Source organism: Oncorhynchus mykiss, chromosome 10, assembly GCF_057628025.1.
Source record: "Oncorhynchus mykiss isolate SJ-2025 chromosome 10, ASM5762802v1, whole genome shotgun sequence".
Taxonomy (NCBI): Eukaryota; Metazoa; Chordata; class Actinopteri; order Salmoniformes; family Salmonidae; genus Oncorhynchus; species Oncorhynchus mykiss.
In genome coordinates this window covers 18975840-19001793 of record NC_143031.1, presented here as the reverse complement: position 1 = coordinate 19001793, position 25954 = coordinate 18975840, and the positions used below count along the sequence as shown (strand labels likewise).

Below are 25954 nucleotides of genomic sequence, written 5' to 3'. Positions count from 1 at the left end.
TGATTCTTTGAGCCACCTCTATGCAGACGACACCATTCTGTATACATTTGGCCAATCTTTGGACACTGTGTTAACAAACCTCCAAACGAGTTTAAATGCCATACAACACTCATTCCATGGCTTCCAACTGCTCTTAATTGCGAGTAAAACTAAATGCATGCTCTTCAACCAATCTCTGCCCGCACCCGCCCGCCTAACATCACTACTCTGGACAGTTCTGACATGTGGACAACTATAAATAGCTAGGTGTCTGGTTAGACTATAAACTCTCCATCCAGACTCATATTAAGCATCTCCAATCCAAAATTAAATTTAGAATCGGCTTCCTATTTCGCAACAAAGCCTTCTTCACTCATGCTGCCAAACATACCCTCGTAAAACTGACTATCCTGCTGATCCTTGACTTCGGCGATGTCATTTACAAAATAGCCTCCAACACTCTACTCAACAAATTGCATGCAGTCTATCACAGTGCCATCAGTTTTGTCAGCAAAGCTCCATATACCACCCACCATTGCGACCTGTATGTTCTCGTTGGCTGGTCCTCGCTACATATTCGTCGCCAAGCCCACTGGCTCCAGGTTATCTACAAGTCTTTCCTAGGTAAAGCTCCACCTTATCTCAGCTCAATGGTCACCATAGCAACACCCACCCATAGCACGCGCTCCAGCAGGTATATTTCACTGGTCATCCCCAACGCCAACACCTGCTTTGGCCACCTTTCCTTCCAGTTCTCTGCTGCCAATGACTGGAACGAATTGCAAAAATCCCTGAAGTTGGAGACTTGTATCTCCCTCACTAACTTCAAGCATTGGCTGTCAGAGCAGCTTAACCGATCGCTGCAGCTGTACAGTCGTGGCCAAAAGTCTTGAGAATGACACAAATATTAATTTCCACGAAGTTTGCTGCTTCTAGATGTTACTATAGAATAATAAAGTATAATTACAAGCATTTCATAAATTTCAAAGGCTTTTATTGACAAATACATAAAGTTTACATGACGCAAAGAGTCAATATTTGCAGTGTTGACCCTTCTTTTTCAAGACCTCTGCAATCCGCCCCTGGCATGCTGTCAATTAACTTCTGGGCCACATCCTGACTGATGGAAGCCCATTCCTGCATAATCAATGCTTGGAGTTCGTCAGAATTTGTGGGTTTTTGTTTGTCCACCCGCCATTTGACGGTTGACCACAAGTTCTCAATGGGATTAAGGTCTGGGGAGTTTCCTGGCCATGGATCCAACATATCGATGTTTTGTTCCCTGAGCCACTTAGTTATCACTTTTGCCTTATGGCAAGGTGCTCCATCATACTGGAAAAGGCATTGTTCGTCACCAAACTGTTCCTGGAGGGTTGGGAGAAATTGTGAGTGAGCCCACTCCCTTGGCTGAGAAGCAACCCCACACATGAATGGTCTCAGGATGCTTTACTGTTGGCATGACACAGGACTGATGGTAGCGCTCACCTTGTCTTCTCCGGACAAGCTTTTTTTCCGGATGCCCCAAACAATCGGAAAGGGGATTCATCAGAGAAAATTACTTTACCCCAGTCCTCAGCCGTCCAATCCCTTTACCTTTTACAGAATATCAGTCTGTCACCGATGTATTTCCTGGAAAGAAGTGGCTTCTTTGCTGCCCTTCCTGACACCAGGCCATCCTCCAAAAATCTTCGCCTCACTGTGCGTGCAGATGCACTTGCAACTGCCTGTTGACATTCCTGAGCAAGTTCTGTACTGATGGTGCCCAGATCCCGCAGCTGAATCAACTTTAGGAGACGGTCCTGGTGCATGCTGGACTTACTTGGGCGCCCTGAAGCCTTCTTCACAACAATTGAACCGCTCTCCTGGAAGTTCTTGATGATCCAATAAATGGTTGATTTAGGTGCAATCTTACTGGCAGCAATATCCTTGCCTGTGAAGCCCTTTTTGTGCAAAGCAATGATGATGGCACGTGTTTCCTTGCAGGTAACCATGATTGACAGAGGAAGAACATCGATTCCAAGAACCACCCTCCCTTTGAAGCTTCCAGTCTGTTATTTGAACTCAATCAGCATGACAAAGTGATCTCCAGCCTTGTCCTCGTCATCACTCACACCTGTGTTAACGAGAGAATCACTGACATGATGTCAGCAGGTCCTTTTGTGGCAGGGCTGAAATGCAGTGGAATTTTTTGGGGGGGATTCAGTTCATTTGCATGGCAAAGAGGGACTTTGCAATTAATTGCAATTCATCTGATCACTCTTCATAACATTCTGGAGTATATGCAAATTGCCATCATACAAACTGAGGCAGCAGACTTTGTCAAAATCAATATTTTTGTAATTCTCAAAACTTTTGGCCACAACTGTACACAGCCCATCTGTAAATAGCCCATCCAACCATCTACCTACTCATCCCATATATATATATATATATATTGCTCTTTTGCACACCAGTATTTCTACTTGCACATCCTCAAATGCACATCTATCACTCCAGTGTTTTTTGCTAAATTGTAATTACTTTGCCACTATGGTATTTATATTGCCTTACCTCCTTACTTCATTTGCACACACTGTATACAGATATTCTATTGTGCTATTGACTGTACGTTTGTTTATCCCATGTGTAACTCTGCGTTGTTGTTTTTTGTCACACTGCTTTACTTTATCTTGGTCAGGTCACAGTTGTAAATTATAATTTTTTTCTCAACTGGCTTATCTGGTTAAATACAGGTGAAATAAAAAAAATACTAATAAATCTGTTTTACCAAATTTCTATCAGCATGTTAAATGTGCATCCAGAGGGGGGAAAAACACTGGACCGCCTTTACTCCACAAACAGAGACGCATACAAATCTCTCCCTCGCCCCAATTTGGCAGATCTGACCATAATTCTATCCTCCTGATTCCTATTTACAAGCTAAAATTAAAGCAGGACGCACCCGTGACAAGATCAAAACAAAGTGGTCAGATGAAGCAGATGCTAAGATATAGGACTGTTTGGCTAGGACAGACTGAAATATGTTCCGGGATTACACAGATGGCATTGAGGAGTACACCACATCAGTCATTGGCTTCATCGATAAGTGCATCGATGAAATCGTCCCCACAGTGACTGTAAGTACAGTTGAAGTCAGAAGTTTACACACACCTTAGCCAAATTCAATTCAATTCAAATGTATTTATAAAGCCCTTCGTACATCAGCTGATATCTCAAAGTGCTGTACAGAAACCCAGCCTAAAACCCCAAACAGCAAGCAATGCAGGTGTAGAAGCACGGTGGCTAGGAAAAACTCCCTAGAAAGGCCACAACCTAGGAAGAAACCTAGAGAGGAACCAGGCTATATGGGGTGGCCAGTCCTCTTCTGGCTGTGCCGGGTGGAGATTATAACAGAACATGGCCAAGATGTTCAAATGTTCATAAATGACCAGCATGGTTCAATAATAATAAGGCAGAACAGTTGAAACTGGAGCAGCAGCACGGCCAGGTGGACATTTAAACTCAGTTTTTCACAGTTCCTGACATTTAATCCTTGTAAACATTCCCTGTTTAAGGTCAGTTAGGATCATTCCCTGTCTAAGGTCAGAAGTTTACATAGACTAAATTAGTAATTGTTAGCATTGCCTTTAAATTGTTTAACTTGGGTCAAATGTTTCGGGTAGCCTTCTACAAGCTTCCCACAATAAGTTGGGTGAATTTGGGCCATTCCTCCTGACAGAGCTGGTGTAATTGAATCAGGTTTGTAGGCCATCATGCTCGCACATGCTTTTTCAGTTCTGCCCACATATTTTCTAGAGGGCTTTGTGATGGTCACTCCAATACCTTGACTTTGTTGTCCTTAAGCCATTTTGCCACAACTTTGGAAGTATGCTTGGGGTCATTGTCTATTTGGAAGACCCACTTGCGACCAAGCTTTAACTTCCTGACTGATGTCTTGAGATGTTGCTTCAATATATCCACATAATTTTCCTTCCTCGTGAAGACATCTTTGTGAAGTGCTGCAGCAAAATACCCCCACAACATGATGCTGCCACCCCCGTGCTTCACGGTTGGGATGGTGTTCTTCTGCTTTCAAGCCTCCCCTTTTTCCTCCAAGCATAACGATGGTCATTATGGCCAAACAGTTTTATTTTTGTTTAATCAGAACAGAGGACATTTTTCCAAAAAGTACGATCTTTGTCCCCATGTGTAGTTGCAAACCGTAGTCTGGCTTTTTTATGGTGGTTTTGGAGCAGTGGCTTCTTTCTTGCTGAGCGGCCTTTCAGGTTATGTCGATATAGGATTAGTTTTACTGTGGGTTTAGATACTTTGTACATGTTTCCTCCAGCATCTTCACAAGGTCCTTTGCTGTTGTTCACGGATTGATTTGCACTTTTCGCACCAGAGTACGTTCATCTCTAGGAGACAGAACGTGCCTCCTTCCTCAGCGCTATGACGGCTGCGTGGTCCAATGGTGTTTTTACTTGCGTACTATAGATGAATGGTGGTACCTTCAGGCGTTTGGAAATTGCTTCCAAGGATGAACCAGACTGAGGTCTTTGCTGATTTCTCTTGATTTTTTCCATGATGTCAAGCAAAGAGGCACTGAGTTTGAAGGTAGGCCTTGAAATACATCCACAGGTTCACCTCCAATTGACTCAAATGATGTCAATTAGCCTCTCAGAAGCCATGACATAATTTTCAGGAATTTTCCCAGTTTAAAGACACAGTCAACTTAGTGTATGTAAACTTCTAACCCACTGGAATTGTGATACAGTGAATTGTGGAATAATCTGTCTGTAAACAAATGTAAACAAATTACTTGTGTCATGCCCTAACAGACTTGCCAAAACTACGGTTTGTTAACAGGACATCTGTGGAGTGGTTGAAAAACTAGTTTTAATGACTCCAACACAAGTGTGTGTAAACTTCCGACTTCAACTGTACATACCCCAACCAGAAGCCATGGATTACAGGCAACATCCGCACTGAGCTAAAGCAAACCATTACAGACTACAAAGGCAAGCAAAGACAAGAGTTGCCCAGTGACACGAGCCTACCAGACGAGCTAAACTACTTCTATGCTTGCTTTGAGGCAAATGGCACTGAAACATGCAAGAGAGCACCAGCTGTTCCGGAAGACTGTGTGATCACACTCTCCGCAGGCGATGTAAGACCTTTAAACAGGTCAACATTCACAAGGCGACACGGATTACCAGGACGTGTACTGCGAGCATGCACTGACCAACTGGCAAGTGTCTTCACTGACATTTTCAATCTCTCCCAGTCCGAGTCTGTAATACCAGCATGTTTCAAGCAGACCACTATAGTGCCTGTGCCCAAGAACACCAAGGTAACCTGCCTAGATGACTACCGACCCGTAGCACTCACGTCTGTAGCCATGAAGTGCTTTGAAAGGCTGGTCATGGCTCACATCAACACCATTATCCATAAACCCTAGACCCATTCCAATTTGCATACCGCCCCAACAGATCCACAGATGATGCAATCTCTATTGCACTCCACACTGCCCTTTCCCACCTGGACAAAAGGAACACCTATGTGAGAATGCTATTCATTTACTACAGCTCAGCGTTCTACACCATAGTGCCCTCAAAGCTCATCAATAAGCTATGGACCCTGGGACTAAACACCTCCCTCTGCAACTGGATCCTGGACTTCCTGACGGCCCGCCTCCAAGTGGTAAGGGTAGATAACAACACATCCGCCATGCTGATCCTCAACACAGGGGCCCCTCAGGGGTGGGTGCTCAGTCCCCTCTTCTACTCCCTGTTCACTCATGACTGCACGGCCAGGCACGACTCCACACCATCATTAAGTTTGCTGATGACACAACTGATCACCGACAACGACGAGACAGCCTATAGGGAGGAGGTCAGAGACCTGGCCATGTAGTGCCAGGACAACAACCTCTCCCTCAACATGATCTTTAATTACTTGTTACTTTTATTTCTTATTCATATTTATTTTAACCGCATTGTTGGTTAAGGGCTCGTAAATAAGCATTTAAGGTCTACACCTGTTGTATTCGGCGCATGTGAATAATACAATTTGATTTGATAATTCTAAATCAAATAGCTAAATGATCCATGGTATGACAATCTTAAAACAATTCCATATGCTTAGTACACCCTGAAAGTCGCCTTAGACTTTTAGAGGTTTAGTACCCGAGTCAGACTAAACAAACATCATTACTGTCCTGAAACACCTGTTATAACATACCGTAAAACTTTAATTAAATGCTGCCCTATTTAATAGCTGGGCAACGGCACACATTTCAGCAAATAAAAACCCATTTCAAATAAACACAGGGTCTAAATTAATTGATAACAAGGTTACCATGAATTGTAGGTCAGGTTTAATGTTTGATTTATTACATTAAATAATTCAGTAATGACTAGAAAACATTCAGGCAATCACCAGCGGGAAACTGCTAGCCATTGGCTGCTAACAGCTGAGAACAGCTACAGTAACGGGCAAGCACAAAAGCAGTCAAAACTTCTAGAGTACAGAACCCCAGAAATCAGCTGATTGCCCTCTAAAGGCCTAGTTAAGAACTGCCAAAAATGCACAGCCAAAGAGGGGAACAATTATTTTGACAAGGATTATTATTATTTTTAATAGAGGCATACTATGACAAAATAAACTTGACACGGTGTGTAAACGATAACACATTAGTGCAGTAAGGCTGTGTGCATTAAGGAAATAGATGCCTGGCTCAAATATAAGCCTGTCTCTAATAGCGCCTGTTGTGTTGAGTGATTTAACCAAATAAATACTATTAAATTAAGTTTTAAATGTCATACATTTTCTCAGAGTTCAGTCACTGGAAAGTAAAACAGACCTCCATCTGACCTCCTGTTTTTATGAAAGACACAGGTTTGATTTTGGCACATCAAATGAACTAGAAACCCTATAACCACCAACATAGCTTCAGATAAGTCAGGACTCGCTGTGCCTTTGAAAATGCCTTTGTTGTCTCGCTTAAAGTATGGATGGGTTATGTAAACAGCGAAGAGAAAGTGCTTTTCACTCAGTCTCGCTGGAGGCGTCTGTCAAGGCCACCTCTTTTGTATAGTTAGAGCGGTCTGTCAAACAGGAAAAACAAGCCTTCCCAAGGATTGATCCCTTCCTCACTCATTCTGAGGGTTCAGATGTATTTTCCTCCCTCACGGTCTTACCTGTTTCAATCATAATGCCTCAAACTAATTCCAAAAAACTGATAGATATCCCTCCAAAAACAAGTCATTTTCCCTCAGTCGCTGTCACCGGTGAACATTTGGATGCTGGATTGATGAATCCTTATTATCATACAAATCAATACTGTCGGCTCTAAAGGCATGTGGCTGCTGCCGGCAACACAACAAGTGTGTGCCAGTGCATAAAGCAGGCGTCTTCCGCTCTGTCACCCGACTTGGCATTCCCCTGACTCACTTGGAAAAAACCACAACAGAAGATCTGCCGAGATCTTGTTACACAAAACACTGCCGGCTCCCCTAGCTGCTTATTTCACCAACACACTACCCATGAACCAGGGAGATCATTTGGGAGTGCTTTGAATAATACCCCAATTAAAGCTAGCACAAACAGAAGCCAGGCGTATCCAAATCCCAGAAACCTGTGGGACCGGATAAATTACACTGGTGGGGTTAAGGCAGTGAACATGACTCATGATTAGTAAGACTTCCTCTCTGCGGCTCTATTAACGGGAACCATGGGTGGCTGTGGTTTTTCACAGGAAGCAAACACCGGCACAAGTGCAGATGAGCAGTCTGGAGAAAATGAAATTAGAGCTAAGAGGGGAGATAACTTGTTTTCATTAAATATTTCAAACAGACTGCTTTGAGGGTAAACAGTTTCAACTGGAATGACCAATGTTAAAAAAGACAGTATATTTAGTTTTAAAATAAAACAACTTGTTAATAACATCATTTCAAGAGGCTTTTCTTGATACATTTTATGTATTTCACACTTTTCTTGATACATACACTACTATTCAAAAGTTTGGGGTCACTTAGAAATGTCCTTGTTTTTGAAAGAAAAATACATTTTTTGTCCGTTAAAATAACATCAAATTGATCAGAAATACAGTGTAGACATTGTTAATGTTGTAAATGACTACTGTAGCTTGACACGGCTGATTTTCAATGGAATATCTACATAGGCGTACATAGGCCCATTATCAGCAACCCCTGAGTTCCATTGGCACGTTGTGTTAGCTAATCCAAGTTTTTAATTTGAAAAGGCTAATTGATCAGTAGAAAACCCTTTTGCAATTATGTTAGCACAGCTGAAAACTGTTGTGGTGATGAAAGAAGCAATACAACTGGCCTTCTTTAGACTAGTTGAGTATCTGGAGCATCAGCATTTGCGGGTTCGATTACAGGCTCAAAATGGCCAGAAACAAAGCACTTTCTTCTGAAACTCGTCTATCCTTGTTCTGAGAAATGAAGGCTATTTTATGTGAAAAATTGCCAAGAAACTGAAGATCTTGTACAACGCTGTGTACTACTCCCTTCACAGAACAGCGCTAACTGGCATAAACCAGAATAGAAAGAGGAGTGGGAGGCCCCGGTGCACAACTGAGCAAGAGCACAAGTACATTAGAGTGTGTAGTTTGAGAAACAGACGCCTCACAAGTCCTCAACTGGCAGCTTCATTAAATAATTCCCACAAAACACCAGTCTCAACATCAACAGTGAAGAGGCGACTCCGGGATGCTGGCCTTCAAGGCAGAGTTGCAAAGAAAAAGCCATATCTCAGACTGGCCAATAAAAATAAAGGATTAAGATGGGCAAAATAACACAGACACTGGATAGAGGAACTCTGCCTTGAAGGCCAGCATCCCGGAGTCACCTCTTCACTGTTGATGTTGAGACTAATGTACTTGTCCTCCTGCTCAGTTGTGCACCAGGGCCTCCCACTTTTTCTATTCTGGTTAGACCCAGTTTGTGCTGTTCTGTGAATGGAGTAGTACACAGCGTTGTACGAGATCTTTCAAAAACAAGGACATTTCTAAGTGACCCTTAACTTTTGAACGGTAGTGTACGTATTTAAAATTTCAATTTCAAAAAATGTACTTCATAATTCATGTTGAGTACTAACTGAGCTGGACTTTTGAAAAGGGAAAGGGAAGGAAGTCCTGTCGACATGTAAGGTTGATTTTATCCTTCCATAGACACATTTGACAGACACACTTGTGATCCCTGACATTCAGCTGGCTCTTTAACTGACAGCTAGCTCAATATGAGCTTACAAGTCAGGTGCAATCCACTCACCCCAGTCTCACTGCTGGTACCTGCTTACCAAGTCTCTCATGGCCGTCAGTGGCACCTCCAGCCCACCTCAACCTCACATCTTATTGTCTTCTTCTCTGTTTCTGACTTACCTATTTCATTTTATCTTTCCCCTTCTCTCTGTCTGGGGGGAAAAGGAAACTGCACACTGCCCTTCTCTCTGTCTACCTTGTTATCAGTCTTCGCTAGACCAAATCTCTCACAACAGAGTGACACCTCCAGATCTTGCCGTCTCCCTCCCCCATCATGCCCATGTACCTCTTTTTTCCCTTCTCCTTCATTTGAACTCTCTTTGTTTCTCTCTCTCTACTAGCAATATATGCTAGCTACATGTGAAACATGTGGCATGATTGAACCTGGAAATCTTTGGGAGGACCCTCAGGCCCAAAGCCTCTCTAAATTGTGGTGTAGAGGCTAAATTTAGCCAAACAGATAGGCAGCACAACCATTGGGCCCCATCCAGTCTATGCTATTAACGTGCCTCTGGAGGGATTAGAACGCAGCTTACCACTGTGTATCAGCTCGCTGGAGGAAATTTGACCCTCCAATACCGTGCTCAGATGTTACACAAATGCGGCTCTTGGATAAACAATGTGATTTTTATTATATTTTTTAAGCTGTCTTTGACCTTGACAGAGTTGTCGTTCGGTCCATTAAAGCAAAACCCTGGTCTCAGGTAGGATGTCTGACATTTCTGGAGACACATTTGGGGAGTAGCTTCAATCTATGTTCGTTGACTGACTGATTCTTATAATGTGTTACATCACACAGGCTCACTGCAGCTACTCCATGTGGTCCACTATTAAGACTTCTATTATTATTTTTGGTTATTTTACACCCTTTTTCTCACAAATTTCGTGATATCCAATTGTGATCTTGTCTCATGACTGCAATTCCCCAACGGGCTCGGAAGAAGCAAAGGTCGAGTCATGCATCCTCCGAAACATCCTTAAAACACCCGCTTGCTTAACTTCATATGGCTGCAGGGGCAGTATTGAGTAGCTTGGATGAAAAGGTGCCCATTGCCAACGGACAGCTCCTCAGTCTCAGTTGCTAATATATGCATATTATTATTAGTATTGGATAGAAAACACTCCTAAGTTTCCTAAACTGTCAAAATATAGGTGGATTGCAGCCATAACAGGTTAACCCAGAAGCCAGCCGCACCAATGTGTCAGAATAAACACTGTTTATCTGATGAACGGCGCCAGCCTGCAGGCACCCGGCCCGCCACAAGGAGTCGCTAGAACATGATGAGCCAAGTAAAGCCCCCCTGGCCAAACTCTCTCCTAACTCGGACGATGCTGGGCCAACTGTAATGCCTGGCAAGGAGCCACGAATCAGATCGGCCCCTAAGGGACCACCTGTCGGGCGCTGTCCACAATCCGGGATGATTCTCAATGCTTTCACTCTATAAGAAAGCCAATGTTGAGGGCTGTAATGGATTGACTTCATATCCACTTTTGAATTGTGAAAGTCTCTTTAGGATCATGGTAATGACAGCTAACCTAATTGGGATAATTTGCAGTGTTCAACCAATTTAGCCTACCACACTAACTCTAAGTGTTCTATGCATCATGCACACACAAAGCAAGATCCACTTGCATCCCTATACTGTTGAGCCACATGAGACTTCATGAGGGGTAGATTCCTGTCTTTTCTATACTGTAGAACTGAATATAATTCTATGGTTCAGTCCCCCATGGTGGGTAACACTTCAGGGAGAGGCCCTTGAGCGTATCGCTAATACCTGATAACAGTCATCAGACACAGATACACTGGGGTGGGACTGATCCTTCCACAGCTGGCAGTGCACCCCACAACACAACACACCGTGCCACTCTGAACACAGTGTCTTCCTCCCAACCTTCATCCAATGTCAGATCACAACTATTAGAGGGATTAAGGTTTACAAGTGCTGGGATGAGGATTGGATGCGAAGAGTGTGTGTGGGTGTGTGTGTGTGTGGGGTGGGGTATGTGTACACACCACAATCACCACAGGAAGTCAAGCACTGGTCCACGAGTCCCTGCTAGAGGAATTTAGAAGTAGTAGAAAGGCTCAGATAGCCTCTTGGGCTGCTAGTGGCTCAGTAGGCTACCAGTTGTATATACTGGTTCACAGTCAGCACTTCACTGGTCTCTATTGGCCCAGAGATGTGATTAAGTGTTAATACCGTAGGCTACATATCATGACCAAGTGGTTATCCTCTCTTCCTTCTGCTAAATTCTCCTGACTCTGCCTCTTCGACCCCTACTCTCCTCCCTTTTCACAACTTTTGAATCTCACTGTCCCCTTTCCTCCCGGCCGGCCAGCCCAACCTTCCCCTCCCGCTCCGTGGCTGAGTGACTCACTGTGTGCTAACAGAACAGGGCTGCAGGCATCTGAGTGGAAACCTAAACTTCCGGAGGACCTATCTTCCTTCCATTCCCAACTATTTACCTCTTCCTCTGTATCTGCTGCTAAAGCCGCTTTCTATCACTCTAAATATCAAGCTTCCTTCTCCAACCCTGGGAAACTCTTCCCTCCTTAATCCTCCAGCTCCTCCCACTCTCTCTCTGCGGATGACTTTGTCAACCCTGATTAAGAGCACCTGATGCTCATCTGTTGTTATTTACAAATGCTGTTTTGAATTATAAGAAAATGTAATTATGAAGCTTTTTGAGTGAGAACCCATTACACGTCTTTGTTTGTCTGAATTCACGGGTTTTACGTACCAGCTAAGCTTCTGGGGAGAGCGCGATGGTTCTCTTTTGATTAGTTACCTTCCTAAGTTCTCACGTCACCCCGCTCCTCCGCACACTACACTGGCTTCCATCTTCTTCAAGACTCTGGTGCTTGCCTATAGAGCAGCAAGGGGAACTGCACCTCCTTACCTTCAGGCTATGCTAAAACCCTACATCCCAACCCGAGCACTCCATTCCGCCAACTCTGGTTTCATGGCCCTTCCACCCCTATGGAGGGCAGCTCCTGCTCAGCCCAGTCAAAGCTGTTCTCTGTCCTTGCACCCCAATAGTGGAAAAAGCTTGCCCTTAAAGTCAGGACAGTGGAGTCCCTGCCCTTCTTTCGAAAACACCTGAAACCCTACCTCTTTGAAGAGTATCTTAAATAATGGCACCTCCACCCCCGTTAATGTCACACCATTAAATATAGTTTGCATTGAAGATTTTCTGTAACATGCAGCACTGATTAAAAAGCAGATGGTTCATATTTGTTGCGTTGACGTAAAATATTTGAAAGAATGTGATAAGAAGGATTTGACAGGATGTTAAAAAAAATGTATGATTGAAAATTAAATACAGAGTGCAGTGAATTAACATTTTATGTGAGGTACCTTAAATGTGACCATGTCAACCTTTACAGCCAATCCAGGTGATTTTATAACAAGTGCTACAGCATAAGCAAACTGAGCACCATTTAGGGGCCTTAGCTACTTCAAGTGGCCTATTTGCAGTCAAAATATGTTTAGTGATGTATTCTAACACTGTAAACAACCATTTTAACACTTTCTGAAGAGCTAGAAAAGTATGGATAATTGTGCAAAACTTCCTGAAAGATTGTCTATATATGGCTAATGGCAGAGAGCCTGGTTGCCTCCACCAACCCTTTTCTAGCGAAGCACAGCCAGTGTTCTCAAAAAGAACCACTTTCTCCCTCACTCTCAAAGAATGAAGTGCTTTAGGTTTGGGGCTCTGAAATAGCAGTGCTGAGATAGACCATACATATATCGATGAAAATTGATTTCTGTTGTGAGACCCTCTGCTTCCAGGCCTCTTCTCTGTTCTCCTCATGTCTTTTAAAGGATGACTCAAGTACCAGTACTTTTAAAGGACAAAGCGGTACAGCCACGGTTATTTATGTAACCTCCCTTTTAGGTATCAAACGTATCCTTGAAAAGGGACAGGATGTGCGTAGTGTACTAACCATGTTTTAATGTGGAACGTGGCAGCAGAATGTCATTGGGTAACGTCAGCAGTACTTGTAGTTCTGAACCCTATCTTTCATCTTGCCCCCCGGTATACTGAAGGAGCCATGTCAGAAGGGCAGCTGGTGTATGATGATCGCTCCAAGATGGACTAAAGTTTGTGGAGGTCAAAATGTATTGTATTACAATTGATTTTAAAAAGTTTTAACAATAGCAAATAGTAGCTAACTAGTTAGAAAATATAACATAATTCATGAATGTATCACTATGTGAGCTTGATCTGTTTTATACAGGTCGGAGTTGCCCATTCGGACATGTCAATCTTGGAAATAAATAATAAAAACACACAACAAAATATTATGTCAACTAGCAAGAGACTAGGAATATTAGTCATCCATAAAGGGCAATTTCTAAAACTCATAATATCCATGACACAAATGCTGTGTGCGGTAAACCAGATCATCGGAAAGATCTCAATGACATACTTCTCGCGTCATCCTCACTCCTCACTCTTAATCTCCTTCTCAAAACCCATTGGATGAGAAGGTCAGAGGACATGGACCTCTGGCTTTCTCTTCCAATTGTTTTTAGAGGAGATACGGAGAAAGGACGTGAGGAGTATGCAATTGAGATCTTCCCATCATCTGCTCTTCAGCTGGTGTCACATAAGCACTCATTCCCCTTGTGGCTTGTGAATGTGGACATTAGCATTTTACAGACTGAACCGATAAAGCCGTGACAAACTCGCACGCAGACAACAAACAAAGCACTCGAAACGCATGCCAGCCAACATATCCAAGTAAACACAGTGGCTCAAAAACAAAAGGAAACATAACCGGGCCCCACTGACAACACCACCAGATGGCAAATGGGTCCATTTTGTAGCGGCAGAGGGGGGGAAGAGACTTTATCCATTGCCAGTAAACCGTTGCACAGAAAGTGCTCATAAACAAAGACATTACGTGGACCCCATAGACCGAGTACACAAATAACAGCCCCGTAATGTGGTTAGTCTGGACTCGGGCTAGTTCTGTTAGCCTGAGGGTGGCCACAGTAGGAGAACACTGGACTCCACAGTCAGCCATTATCAGATGACAGCTGGAAGATAGAGTCATAATAGGATTCTACTAGGGTCGAGAACATACCAGTGTCGCAATATTTTTTAAACAGAAAGCAGACCAAACTCTTTGGTCCTTTAAAAACCTGCTGTATGTAAAATATTGTGTGATATAGCTTGGAAAATAAATACATGTGACTGGATGACAACATAATGATGTTTGTTTCCCCCCACTGAGCAAATTTCAGGTCTGCTGAGCGCAAAATTCTGTGCAACTTCCAGTGCACATTTATTGTGTGCACACTTATTTTACCTTCCAGCTGATGGCGAAACCAGAGTCGCACCGCATTATTTCTGCCTCATGCACAAATTAATTTTGTTACTCCTATCTATGAACAGAGAAAGTGAAATATCCTTCCATATTAAAAAAGACCCAACCCGCTAATGGTAACACCAATGCAAGCCAATAGATAAACTTTCCTATTCATTCATTACTGCTGCAGTGCTTGTTGTAGTGCTGTGTGGAAATTGGAAGAATGCGCTCAGTTGACAGTGCTGAGTGACAGTGGCACTGTTGACAGAGCTGAGTGAGAACTTAAACATGAACTCACTCATAAAAACAGCAGCCATTTGCTGTATTCGTTGACAGCCTCTCTCTAGTCATGGTTTTAAACGTTTTGAAATCTTTCAATTTCATCTTTGCTGTAGCTTTCTTTTATGCCTGCTATGTTACTGCAGACACGGTAATCGGAACCATCCGATTGACCATCAGTAGGCCTATAGTGCACTGGATTTGCTCTCGGCCCGGAAGGCAGAGTTTGTAACTTCAGACACATTAAATGTTTTTAAAAAGCAACACTTCCCCTATCTGGCACGCAAGGCAGCTGAATCGGGTGCACCTACGCCAATAGCCCGAGACAAATAAAAAAAATAGTAACACAAGGCTTTATCGTTGTTTTTTTTTACAGAAATGTTTGACGATCGCCTAGGGATGCCTTGGAGATCGACCGGTTGGTGACCACTGCTCTAGAAAGTTGAGTGAAGTTCAATCTCATGCTTCTCTCTGTGGGTTAATATTTCTTCCAACGGCTGTCCCGGGGGAGCTGCTGGCACGCAGTTTAGAGGGAACATTGCTGGTATCATCCCAGCCCTAGATTCTACTGTGCGTCCCTGGCTGCTCAAATCCCTCTCTCACCTGATAGTCCAATGGGATTGTGCCCAGGAAACAACATGGCACTTGACACATCCTCCATCACATTCTCCCTTCCTGTGCATCATAACACCCCCTCGCTAATCTCTCTCTCATTTAGCAGTTCAAAGGCAAACAAATCCCTTTGGCCTGCGCTTCTACCCGGAGAGACACTGAGGCTGCCCAGGCGCGACATCTCAGAGGAGGCAGGAGCCATGCAATTTGCCTGCCGTGAGCACATCCTCACTTCTACCCCTGTCAACACATGAGCTCGATGCACCATAAAGGGGAGAGAGGGAGGAAAGAAGATGTAAGTAACACCGTTTAAAATGGCGCCACACAGTCGTGATGAAAAGGTTCACTCTCTCGGCCTCCGCATCTAATCATCAGACCGAGGCGTTTAATTAATAACGTTGTTATGTGTGGAAAGGGTGGGAGATCCAATTGGTTCTGATTACCGTTCGTGGGTGGTGAGGGGGGAGAAGGAAAGGGGTGGTGGTGGCTCTGTGGGCGATCAGAAAATGGTAACCGTGTTTTTTCCCTCCTATTTACCTAGCCAGAAGGTAAATAGTGGAGATAGAGGGAGGGAATTAGAAAAAGAGAGAGTGATTGTGTGCACGGGGAGAAGATATTTCGGCTGGACTGCAACACAGATATTCGGCAGGACTGCAGTGTTGAAGACGCAAACAAGTGGAAGACGCTTAATCCCCTCCTCCCATGACACTGGTCTAACCAAATCCTAGTCTACTCCATTAAAGGCTTAAAGGTCCAGTGCAGTTAAAAATGTAAACTTTGTGTGTTTATATATACACAGTTGAAGTCGGAAGTTTACATACACTTAGGTTGGAGTCATTAAAACTAGTTTTTCAACCACTCCACAAATTTCAACAACTCTAGTTTTGGCAAGTCGGTTACGTGTGCATGACACAAGTATTTTTCCAACATTTGTTTACTGACAGATTATTTCACTTATAATTCACTGTATCACAATTCCAGTGGGTCAAACGTTTACAATCAGTAAGTTTACAGTGCCTTTAAACAGCTTGGAAAATTCCAGAAAATGATGTCATGGCTTTAGAAGCTTCTGATAACCTAATTGACATCATTTGAGTCAATTGGAGGTGTACCTGTGGATATATTTCAAGGCCTACCTTCAAACTCAGTGCCTCTGTGACATCATGGAAAATGTAAAAAAAAAAATCAGCCAAGACCTCAGAAACAAATTGTGGACCTCCACAAGTCTGGTTCATCCTTGGGAGCAATTTCCAAACGCCTGAAGTTCATCTGTACAAATAGTACACAAGTATAAACACCATGGGACCACGGAGCCGTCATACCGCTCAGGAAGGAGATGCCTTCTGTCTCCTAGAGATGAATGTACTTTGGTGCGAAAAGTGCAAATCAACCCCAGAACAACAGCAAAAAACCTTGTGAAGATTCTGGAGGAAACAGGTACAAAACTATCTATATCCACAGTAAAACGAGTCCTACATTGACATAACCTAAAAGGCCGCTCAGCAAAGAAGAAGCCACTGCTCCAAAACCGCCATAAAAAATCCAGACTACGGTTTGCAACTGCACATGGGGACAAAGATTGTACTTTTTTGGAGAAATGTCCTCTGGTCTGATGAAACAAAAATAGAACTGTTTGGCCACAATGACCATCGTTATGTTTGGAGGAAAAAGGGGGATGCTTGCAAGCCGAAGAACACCATCCCAACCGTGAAGCACGGGGGTGGCAGCATCATGTTGTGGGGGTGCTTTGCTGCAAGAGGGACTGGTGCACTTCACAAAATAGATGGCTTCATGAGGCAGGAAAATTATGTGGATATATTGAAGTTAAACAATTTGAAAGCAATGCTAACAAATAATAATTGAGTGTATGTAAACTTCTGACCCACTGGGAATGTGATGAAAGAAATAAAAGCTGAAGTAAGTCATTCTCTCTACTCTTATTCTGACATTTCACATTCTTAAAATAAAGTGGTGTTCCTAACTGACTTAAGACAGGGAATTTTTACTAGAATAAAATGTCAGGAATTGTGAAAAACAGATTTTTTTTTTCGCACCATGAGGTTGAAATATTACTTGGAAATTGTGAAAATGATAATGCCCTTTTAGTATAAAATGTTTGAAAAGACCGCCTGAAATTTCAGACGGTTTTGGTGGGATGGAGTTTTGGCCTGCCTGGTGACATCACCCTTTAGAATCCATAGCGGCCGTCAATGGCCTTTCTTTACATTTCTTTAGCGGCTGCGAACATCCTTGCTTTTCTTACAATAATATCTGTATCAATATCTCAAATGAACTTGCTAACAACCTGTCGTTGTATTCTCACAGCTGTTGTCATCAACCAGAAACAGGAAACAGGGTATGCTATCTTTTGACTTACAATTTTAAAAAACACTTAATTACAAAAAAATGATGGCGCTGAAGCGGCCACAACCATTCACTGTGTAAACGGTTGTATCTACGTTGGTTGGTGATACGGATTCGGACACGCACTTTGAAAGTGATGATGTTGAGTAGTTTGAAATAAGTAAAGTGCAGATATACACTGAGTATACCAAACATTAGGAACAAATTCCTCATTTTGAGCTGTACCACCCCCTTTTGCCCTCAGAACAGCCTCATTTTGTTTGGGGCACTGACTCTAAAAGGTGTTGAAAACGTTCCACAGAGATGCTGGCCCATGTAGACTCCAATGCTTCCCACAACTGTGTCAAGTTAGCTGGATGTCCTTGGGTTGGTGTCCCATACATGCTACACAGAGGAAGCTGTTGAGCGTGAAAATGCCAGCAGCGTTGCAGTTCCTTGTCACAAAATTACCATACAATCTTTTGTCTTGTCCATTCGGCATCTGAATAGCACACATACACAATCCATGTCTCAATCTAATGGAAATACCTGCAGTGTTTAGCTGTATATAGTCAGCGAACTAGATGGTTGTTTGTCTTGTTTCTAATAATGTAATTCATATGGAAATGGCGCAAGCTGCTTGCAATAGCTAGCTAGCTAATCTGTCAGGGAAGAAAAGTTGTGTGTGGCTGTAAATTTGGGCTGTGCTTGCGAAGCATCAACTTCAGCTGTCACTTTCACTAGCTAGCCATACAGACAACCAGCTAACTAGCCACCAAAATGGAGATGAACTTAATTTGTGTATCTGCTGGGCTCAGGTCATGGTTAGTCATGTCAAAATCAAATCAATTCAAATGTTATTGGTCATGGAGTAACTATACCAATTAGCTAACTCACAGACACACGTTAGCCACCTAGCTAATGTGTGTCTGTGTGTGAGATGTTTCATATTATACATACTGCGGCTACAGTGAGAATAAAGACAGTACAGTCGAGGCCAAAAGTTTTGAGAATGACACAAATATAAATTTTCACAAAGTCTGCTGCCTCAGTTTGTATGATGGCAATTTGCATAAACTCTAGAATGTTATAAAGAGTGATCAGATGAATTGCAAAGTCCCTATTTGCCATGCAAATTAACTGAATCCCCCAAAAACATTTCCACTGCATTTCAGCCCTGCCACAAAAGGAACAGTTGACATCATGTCAGTGATTCTCTCATTAACACAGGTGTGAGTGTTGACGAGGACCAGGCTGGAGATCACTCTGTCATGCTGATTGAGTTCAAACAACAGACTGGAAGCTTCAAAAGGAGGGTGGTGCTTGGAATCATTCTTCTTCCTATGTCAATCATGGTTACCTGCAAGGAAACACGTGCTGTCATCATTGCTTTGCACAAAAAGGGCTTCACAGGCAAGGATATTGCTGCCAGTAAGATTGCACCTAAATCAACCATTTATCGGATCATCAAGAACTTCAAGGAGAGCGATTCAATTGTTGTGAAGAAGGCTTCAGGCCGCTCAAGAAAGTCCAGCAAGCGCCAGGACCGTCTCCTAAAGTTGATTCAGCTGCGGGATCGGGGCACCACCAGTACAAAGCTTGCTCAGGAATGGCAGCAGGCAGGTGTGCGTGCATCTGCACGCACAGTGAGGCAAAGACTTTTGGAGGATGGCCTGGTGTCAAGAAGGGCAGCAAAGAAGCCACTTCTCTCCAGGAAATACATCAGTGACAGGCTGATATTCTGCAAAATGTACAGGGAATGGACTGCTGAGGACTGGGGTAAAGTCATTTTCCCTGATGAATCCCCTTTCCGATTGGGGCATCCGGAAAAAAAGCTTGTCCAGAGAAGATAAGGTGAGCGCTATACCATCAGTCCTGTGTCATGCCAACAGTAAAGCATTCTGAGACCATTCATGTGTGGGGTTGCTTCTCAGCCAAGGGAGTGGGCTCACTCACAATTTTGCCTAAGAACACAGCCATGAATAAAGAATGGTACCAACACATCCTCCGAGAGCAACTTCTCCCAACCATCCAGTAACAGTTTGGTGACTTACAATGCCTTTTCCAGCATGATGGAGCACCTTGCCATAAGGCAAAGTGATAACTAAGTGGCTCGGGGAACAAAACATCGATATTTTGGGTGCATGGCCAGGAAACTTCCCAGACCTTAATTCCATTAAGAACTTGTGGTCAATCCTCAAGAGGTGGGTGGACAAACAAAAACCCACAGATTCTGACAAACTCCAAGCAATGATTATGCAAGAATGGGCTGCCATCATTCAGGATGTGGCCCAGAAGTTACTTGACAGCATGCCAGGGCGGATTGCAGAGGTCTTGAAGAACACTGCAAATATTGACGCTTAGCATCAACTTCATGCAATGGTCAATAAAATAATTTGACACATGAAATGCTTGCAATTATACTTCAGTATTCCATAGTAACATCTGACAAAAATATCTAAAGACACTGAGGCAGGAGACTTTGTGAAAATTATATTTGTGTCATTCTCAAAACTTTTGGCCACAACTGTACACAACAACTGCCCATGAATGTCTAATAGCGTTTTTATCTTTCTATCAGACAATACTGCTTCGATACAGAGAAGTTGATGACTCTCAAGAGATGTGAAAGGTCCCATAACAACAATCTCCCCTTGTATCAAAGTGACTCCGAACACCTCACTGCACCACCCAAACACACCATATGCCCTTTATATGTCATACAACTGTTTCTGCATACCGCTGTGCAAATTAACCTTGGTCTCCAGAGCAAATAAACCTGAATATAAGCCATGTCTACATATTTGCGAGAAAATGTTTTTCTGTAAAAAAAAAAGAAAAAAGAAAGAAAGGAGACTGGTACTGTATGTGTCAATAATGGGGCATTGAGATGGGCTGTTGGCAAAGATGTGTAACATTTGAGTTGGGCTTGACTTGTAGAAAGCTCTGTATTGTTGTGTATGAACACCTACAGTTGTGCTGTTGAGTAGAAAAGCACTGCCAACAATATAGTGAATAGGCAAGAAGAGTATACTAACAGCCCCTCTCCCCCATGCCAAGGAACTGACTGCAAGGGTGTGAAAAGATTGAGGAGCACTTGGCTTCTAGACAGTTTAATGTATTGGTGATTTTGTTTTCTCAAGAGGGTATTGTGCTTCATAAATACTTTTGGCTGTCCTGGGTTGTTTCAGAGTCAGAAGATGTTGAGCTTGTTCTGACCTGAAAGCTTCAATGTACATTTTAGTCATTTAGCAGACACTTTTCCAGAGAAACTTGTATGAGAAATTAGGGTTAAGTGCCTTGCTCAAGAGCACATCAGCATATTTTTCACCTAGTCAGCTCAGGGATTTGAACTAGTGACCTTTTGGTTACTGACTGGCCCCAATGGGTCTACAGGCTCTGTTCTACTAAAGCTGGTGTCAAGGTCATCGTCATCAGTAGCAGGATCCGTCTGTAGGACACACAGTACTTTGTCCACATCAATACGCACTCAAACAAGGTACTATATCCACCCACCACCCCACACACAATACCCACCCCCAACAGACACCAGTCAGTTACCCACACCCAATACCTCCTATTCTCCAATTTAAACTTCAAGCCTTGCATGAACAATCAACTTTACCCTCCATAATACAGTGAAATCTACAGTAGAAATGTTACCCTACTTCTAAACACACCAATTATGACATCAATACACAGACCATTTTTATGCCTAGCTCCAGTACATTTATTTGCTAATCATGGAATCATGGAAAGATTTAGCAAAGGTGACTTGTGCTGAGCTTGATGTTGATGCCGCTGAAGATGTTAAATATGGTCTGGTAAGCTGTAGCTAATATAACCTAACGAAGCTAACGTTAGCTTACAAAGTTACAAATCATATCAGTAGAAAGCAGCTGGCTAAATACATTGATTTGCTTTGAAATGTCTAGCCAGTGTATTTATGAAAGCTACCTAGCTAGTTAGATTTTGGTTTAGCTAGGTAATGTTAGTTAGCTCAGTTTGCTCAGCTCGTTTTATTTTCTCCTGCGTTGATGTTGGCTGATGCCTTCCTCTTTGAAGTGAAGGGGAAAATCGATGGAATTAGCATCACTTTTCAACGTTAGACGACCGGCGCCGACAGAGATGGCCGCCTCGCTTCGCGTTCCTAGGAAACTATGGCGTTTTTTTTTTTTTTTTACGTGTTATTTCTTACATTGGTACCCCAGGTCATCTTAGGTTTCATTACATACAGTCGAGAAGAACTACTGAATATAAGAGCAGCGTCAACTCACCATCAGTACGACCAAGAATATGACTTTCGCGAAGCGGATCCTGTGTTCTGCCTTTCACCCAGGACAACGGAATGGATCCCAGCCGGCGACCCAAAAAAACAACTTTGTAAAAGAGGGAAACGAAGCGGTCTTCTGGTCAGACTCCGGAGACGGGCACATCGCGCACCACTCCCTAGCATACTTCTCGCCAATGTCCAGTCTCTTGACAACAAGGTTGATGAAATCCGAGCAAGGGTAGCATTCCAGAGGGACATCAGAGACTGTAACGTTCTTTGCTTCACGGAAACATGGCTCACTCGAGAGACGCTATCGGAGTCAGTGCAGCCAGCTGGTTTCTCCACGCATCGCGCTGACAGAAACAAACATCTTTCTGGTAAGAAGAGGGGCCGGGGCGTATGCTTTATGGTTAACGATACGTGGTGTGGTCACACAAACATACAGGTACTCAAGTCCTTCTGTTCACCTGATTTAGAATTCCTCACAATCAAATGTCGACCGCATTATCTACCAAGGGAATTCTCTTTGATTATAATCACAGCCGTATATATTCCCCCCCAAGCAGACACATCAATGGCTCTGAACAAACTTTATTTGACTCTTTGCAAACTGGAATCCACATATCCTGAGGCTGCATTCATTGTAGCTGGGGATTTTAACAAGGCTAATCTGAAAACAAGACTCCCTAAATTGTACCAGCATATCGATTGCGCAACCAGGGCTGGTAAAACCTTGGATCATTGCTATTCTAACTTCCGCGACGCATATAAGGCCCTCCCCGCCCTCCTTTCGGAAAAGCTGACCACGACTCCATTTTGTTGCTCCCTGCCTACAGACAGAAGCTAAAACAAGAAGCTCCCACGCTGAGGTCTGTTCAACGCTGGTCCGACCAATCTGATTCCACGCTCCAAGACTGCTTCCATCACGTGGACTGGGATATGTTTAGTATTGCGTCAAACAACAACATTGACGAATACGCTGATTCGGTGAGCGAGTTCATTAGAACGTGCGTTGAAGATGTCGTTCCCATAGCAACGATTAAAACATTCCCAAACCAGAAACCGTGGATTGATGGCAGCATTCGCGTGAAACTGAAAGTGCGAACCACTGCTTTTAGTCAGGGCAAGGTGATCGGAAACATGACCGAATACAAACAGTGTAGCTATTCCCTCCGCAAGGCAATCAAACAAGCTAAGCGTCAGTATAGAGACAAAGTTGAATCGCAATTCAACGGCTCAGACACAAGAGATATGTGGCAGGGTCTACAGTCAATCACGGATTACAAAAAGAAAACCAGCCCAGTCACGGACCAGGATGTCTTGCTCCCAGGCAGACTAAATAACTTCTTTGCTCGCTTTGAGGACAATACAGTGCCACTGACACGGCCCGCAACCAAAACCTGCGGACTCTCCTTCACTGCAGCCAACGTGAGTAAAACATTTAAACGTGTTAACCCTCGCAAGGCTGCAGGCCCAGACGGCATCCCAGGCCGCGTCCTCAGAGCATGCGCAGACCAGCCGGCTGGTGTGTTTACGGACATATTCAATCAATCCTTATCCCAGTCTGCTGTTCCCACATGATTCAAGAGGGACACCATTGTTCCTGTTCCCAAGAAAGCTAAGGTAACTGAGCTAAACGACTTCCGGCATCATGAAGTGCTTTGAGAGACTAGTCAAGGACCAAATCACCTCCACCCTACCTGACACCCTAGACCCACTCCAATTTGCTTACCGCCAAAATAGGTCCACAGACGATGCAATCTCATCCACACTGCACACTGCCCTAACCCATCTGGACAAGAGGAATACCTATGTGAGAATGCTGTTCATTGACTACAGCTCAGCATTTAACACCATAGTACCCTCCAAACTCGTCATCAAGCTCGAGACCCTGGGTCTCGACCCCGCCCTGTGCAACTGGGTACTGGACTTCCTGACGGGCCACCCCCAGGTGGTGAGGGTAGGTAACAACATCTCCACCCCTCTGATCCTCAACACTGGGGCCCCACAAGGCTGCGTTCTGAGCCCTCTCCTGTACTCCCTGTTCACCCACGACTGCGTGGCCACGCACGCCTCCAACTCAATCATCAAGTTTGCGGACGACACAACAGTGGTAGGCTTGATTACCAACAACGACGAGACGGCCTACAGGGAGGAGGTGAGGGCCCTCGGAGTGTGGTGTCAGGATAATAACCTCACACTCAACGTCAACAAAACTAAGGAAATGATTGTGGACTTCAGGAAACAGCAGAGGGAACACCCCCTATCCACATCGATGGGACAGTAGTGGAGAGGGTAGTAGGTTTGAAGTTCCTCGGCGTACACATCACAGACAAACTGAATTGGTCCACCCACACAGACAGCATCGTGAAGAAGGCGCAGCAGCGCCTCTTCAACCTCAGGAGGCTGAAGAAATTTGGCTTGTCACCAAAAGCACTCACAAACTTCTACAGATGCACAATCGAGAGCATCCTGTCGGGCTGTATCACCGCCTGGTACGGCAACTGCTCCACCCACAACCGTAAGACTCTCCAGAGGGTTGTGAGGTCTGCACAACGCATCACCGGGGGCAAACTACCTGCCCTCCAGGACACCTACACCACCAGATGTCACAGGAAGGCCATAAAGATCATCAAGGACAACAACCACCCGAGCCACTGCCTGTTCACCCCACTATCATCCAGAAGGCGAGGTCAGTACAGGTGCATCAAAGCTGGGACCGAGAGACTGAAAAACAGCTTTTATCTCAAGGCCATCAGACTGTTAAACAGCCACCACTAACATTGAGTGGCTGCTGCCAACACACTGACTCAACTCCAGCCACTTTAATAATGGGAATTGGTGGGAATTGATGTAAAATATATCACTAGCCACTTTAAACAATGCTACTTAATATAATGTTTACATACCCTACATTATTCATCTCATATGTATACGTATATACTGTACTCTATATCATCTACTGCATCTTTATGTAATACATGTATCACTAGCCACTTTAAACTATGCCACTTTGTTTCCATACTCATCTCATATGTATATACTGTACTCGATACCATCTACTGCATCTTGCCTATGCCGCTCTGTACCATCACTCATTCATATATCTTTATGTACATATTCTTTATCCCTTTACACTTGTCTGTATAAGGTAGTAGTTTTGGAATTGTTAGTTAGATTACTCGTTGTTTATTACTGCATTGTCGGAACTAGAAGCACAAGCATTTCGCTACACTTGCATTAACATCTGCTAACCATGTGTATGTGACAAATAAATGTGATTTTGATTTGATTTGATTTGGCAACCCCATCAGTTGAGACTTCAGTTCCATTTCGAAATCTGGCTACAAACTCAGCCATTTTGATATTTCTTGGATCAGAGATCTTTCTAAAATGATGAGATGCTCATGTCTCCTCCCTAATAATGGGAGTCCCTAAGGCGGGAAGGCAGGCTTCAAAATAAGCCAATAGAAACACATCAGGCTTATTTTGGACATATTTTGGCGAGATTGAAACCTCTCGCTTCGCCTCTTCCTCTCTGACTAAATCTACCTCCATGGGGCAATAAGTATGTCCTGAAATCATTGTGGTTTGCTTACAACCAGGAAATGCAGATGGCTCGTTTCTACCGGTGAGATGCAGAAACGCTCGTATTTGCGTGTAGTGAGGATTTTTATGACATAACATATTAAAAGGGCATATATAGTGAAATAGAACAGCGGTGAAATTTCTCTTTACGTTTTTTTCTTTATTAGTTTTTTTTACACCTATTCTTAGACTGGGTGCTTGAACTGTTCAGACTATATCTGTAAATGTTGATTTTATCTACTTCTTATCTGGCTGTAATGATAAGCATGTCTTGATGCTCTTTATTTAC

At 43.5% G+C, this 25954-nt stretch overlaps 1 protein-coding gene across 6 annotated transcripts in view; it reads right to left on the bottom strand.

Moving 5' to 3' along the window:
- The window catches only part of LOC110533442 (double C2-like domain-containing protein beta), a 165833-nt gene that overhangs the window by 122188 nt on the left and 17691 nt on the right, over positions 1-25954 (bottom strand). For 2 of the 6 annotated variants that reach the window (XM_090186061.1, XM_090186063.1), the window contains exon 1: positions 7161-7304. The exons of the other annotated variants lie outside the window; for them this stretch is intronic. In XM_090186061.1, the coding sequence (XP_090042187.1) occupies positions 7161-7173 (13 nt within the window). In that variant the 5' untranslated portion in view covers positions 7174-7304. Of the gene's footprint in view, positions 1-7160; positions 7305-25954 lie in introns of those variants that run through there. 6 annotated transcript variants of the gene reach the window in all.